Raw genomic sequence first — 1,730 nt, forward strand, 5'->3', positions numbered from 1 at the left:
GCATCAGCCCGAGGGCAACGACTGTTTAAAAAAAAAAAAAACACAACCTAGCACAACAAAACTAGGGCAGGTATTTGGAAATGGGAAGGTTTGCAATCACGGAAAGCCCTTGGCTTCCTATCAGCTCAACTAAAAGTAGAAGAGATCCTGATTTTCAGCTACCGTTCGGTATAAAGAGGGTGACTCCCCTCCACCTCTCGCACAAGTCTAAGTGTCAAATCAATGAGTCCGTACCTTCCTTCCCCCCACACAAGCTTCCAATAATTAATCCAATGATGGCTTTCACTAACCAGCCGTTTACTTCCTTTTTTTTAAACAACCAAACAGATCCAAAACCACGGCTGTTACCTTTTCAGTGTCCAGGGCTGCATTTCTAATAAACTGCTAGGTATGAAATGCGGATGCTGGGGGAGTTTCTTTTTCGATGCAGCCCTTTCCCCCCAACCCACGCTTCTAGTTTCGAAAGGGATGCTATTGCTCCTGCAAGGCCAGTGTCCTTGCCAGGGGGGCGGCCTACGAATGAGGTTCCCCGCGGGCAACGAGGAAGGCACACGGGCTCCAGCCTTGCCAAGACCCGACTCATCCCGGAGGACAAACTCAGCCTTAACGCGGATGTTGGAAAATGCACTTCCAGTGTCCGATCCGCTGGAAGGCAGGTCGGGCCCCCGCACTGTTCACGAGCCCTATCCTTAAAAAAAAGGAGCGGGAATAATTAAATTCATCCTTTCCTCTCTGATTATCCGAAATGTCTTATTATTCGTAAATGCATATTGAATTTGTTGTGCCATTGAGGAAGCGATGCCCTCAAACAGGACTGCGGCTCTGGGTTTCCCATACCAGGTTTCCTGCGAGTGCTGCTATGTTTTTAAAGAAGTATCTAATCTGCCAACTACTAATCGAATCGAATCGAATCAAATCTAATCTAATCAACTACTAATCTAACATAAACTAACCAACTAATACAATTTAGCCAACTACACATCTAATCTATTCGAATCTAATCTAACCAACTATTAATATAATCTAACAACTACTAATCTAATGCATCCTAATCTAATCTAACCAGCTACTAATCTAATTTAAGCAGCTACTAGCCAGCAAAATCCTACTATTTTGGATAACCCCCCCCCCCAAAAAAAAGAAAGAACAGAAAAGAAACCAAACAAGCGAGAGAGAGATTCGCAAAATAAAAAACGTATATAAAAATACAGCCGTCTCGGTGCCAAACGGGATGGGAACTGAACCTGAGTTATTGTAGCTTGCTGGAGGGGCGTTTTTTTACCGCCTCCCCCCAGCCACCGCCGCTCCCAGTTACAGCTGCAGAAGTTTTAATCGCAGCAGGAGCTGGAAGGAAGCGATTAGATGGGATGGCAGAATCCCAGCAACCCGGCTGGAAGGGAGCTCGGGAGGCCACCTCGTCCGAGCCCCGCTCCAAGCAGGACCGTCCCCGGCTGCCTCCCCCAGCCAAGGCTTTGTGCGTTGCCCGTGGCTCCCGTTTCGTGCGAAGGCAAGCGTGTTAATAGCCCCCCGGGCCCGGGCAGGGGGCGTGCACGCCCGGCGCGGGGAGGCAGGGCAGCGGGGCCGGCGGCGGCGCGGCTTACCCTGGTTGCGGATGGCCTGCTGGCTCTCCAGGCAGTTGGGCAGGTAGGGGCCACTGGGGAACATCCTGGCCTGGCCCGACGGCGCCTGGCTGGGGGGCGGCGGGGCGCCGAAGGGGCCGTAGCGGCAGG

At 51.2% G+C, this 1,730-nt stretch overlaps 1 protein-coding gene across 4 annotated transcripts in view; it reads right to left on the reverse strand.

Moving 5' to 3' along the window:
• Window positions 1-1,724, reverse strand: part of WT1 (Wilms tumor 1) — a 65,879-nt gene extending 64,155 nt beyond the window's left edge. For all 4 annotated transcript variants that reach the window (XR_002097756.1, XR_002097755.1, XM_019519523.1 and 1 more), the window contains exon 1: window positions 1,602-1,724. Coding sequence is in view for 2 of the 4 variants with exons in the window: in XM_019519523.1 (XP_019375068.1) it covers window positions 1,602-1,665 (64 nt within the window). In the remaining 2 variants the exon portion in view is untranslated. The remainder of the gene's footprint in view (window positions 1-1,601) is intronic.
• Window positions 1,725-1,730: the final 6 nt, after the last annotated feature.

The sequence above is a fragment of the Gavialis gangeticus genome, unplaced genomic scaffold, assembly GCF_001723915.1.
Source record: "Gavialis gangeticus isolate Ggan-Ray unplaced genomic scaffold, GavGan_comp1, whole genome shotgun sequence".
In the NCBI taxonomy this organism is placed as follows: Eukaryota; Metazoa; Chordata; order Crocodylia; family Gavialidae; genus Gavialis; species Gavialis gangeticus.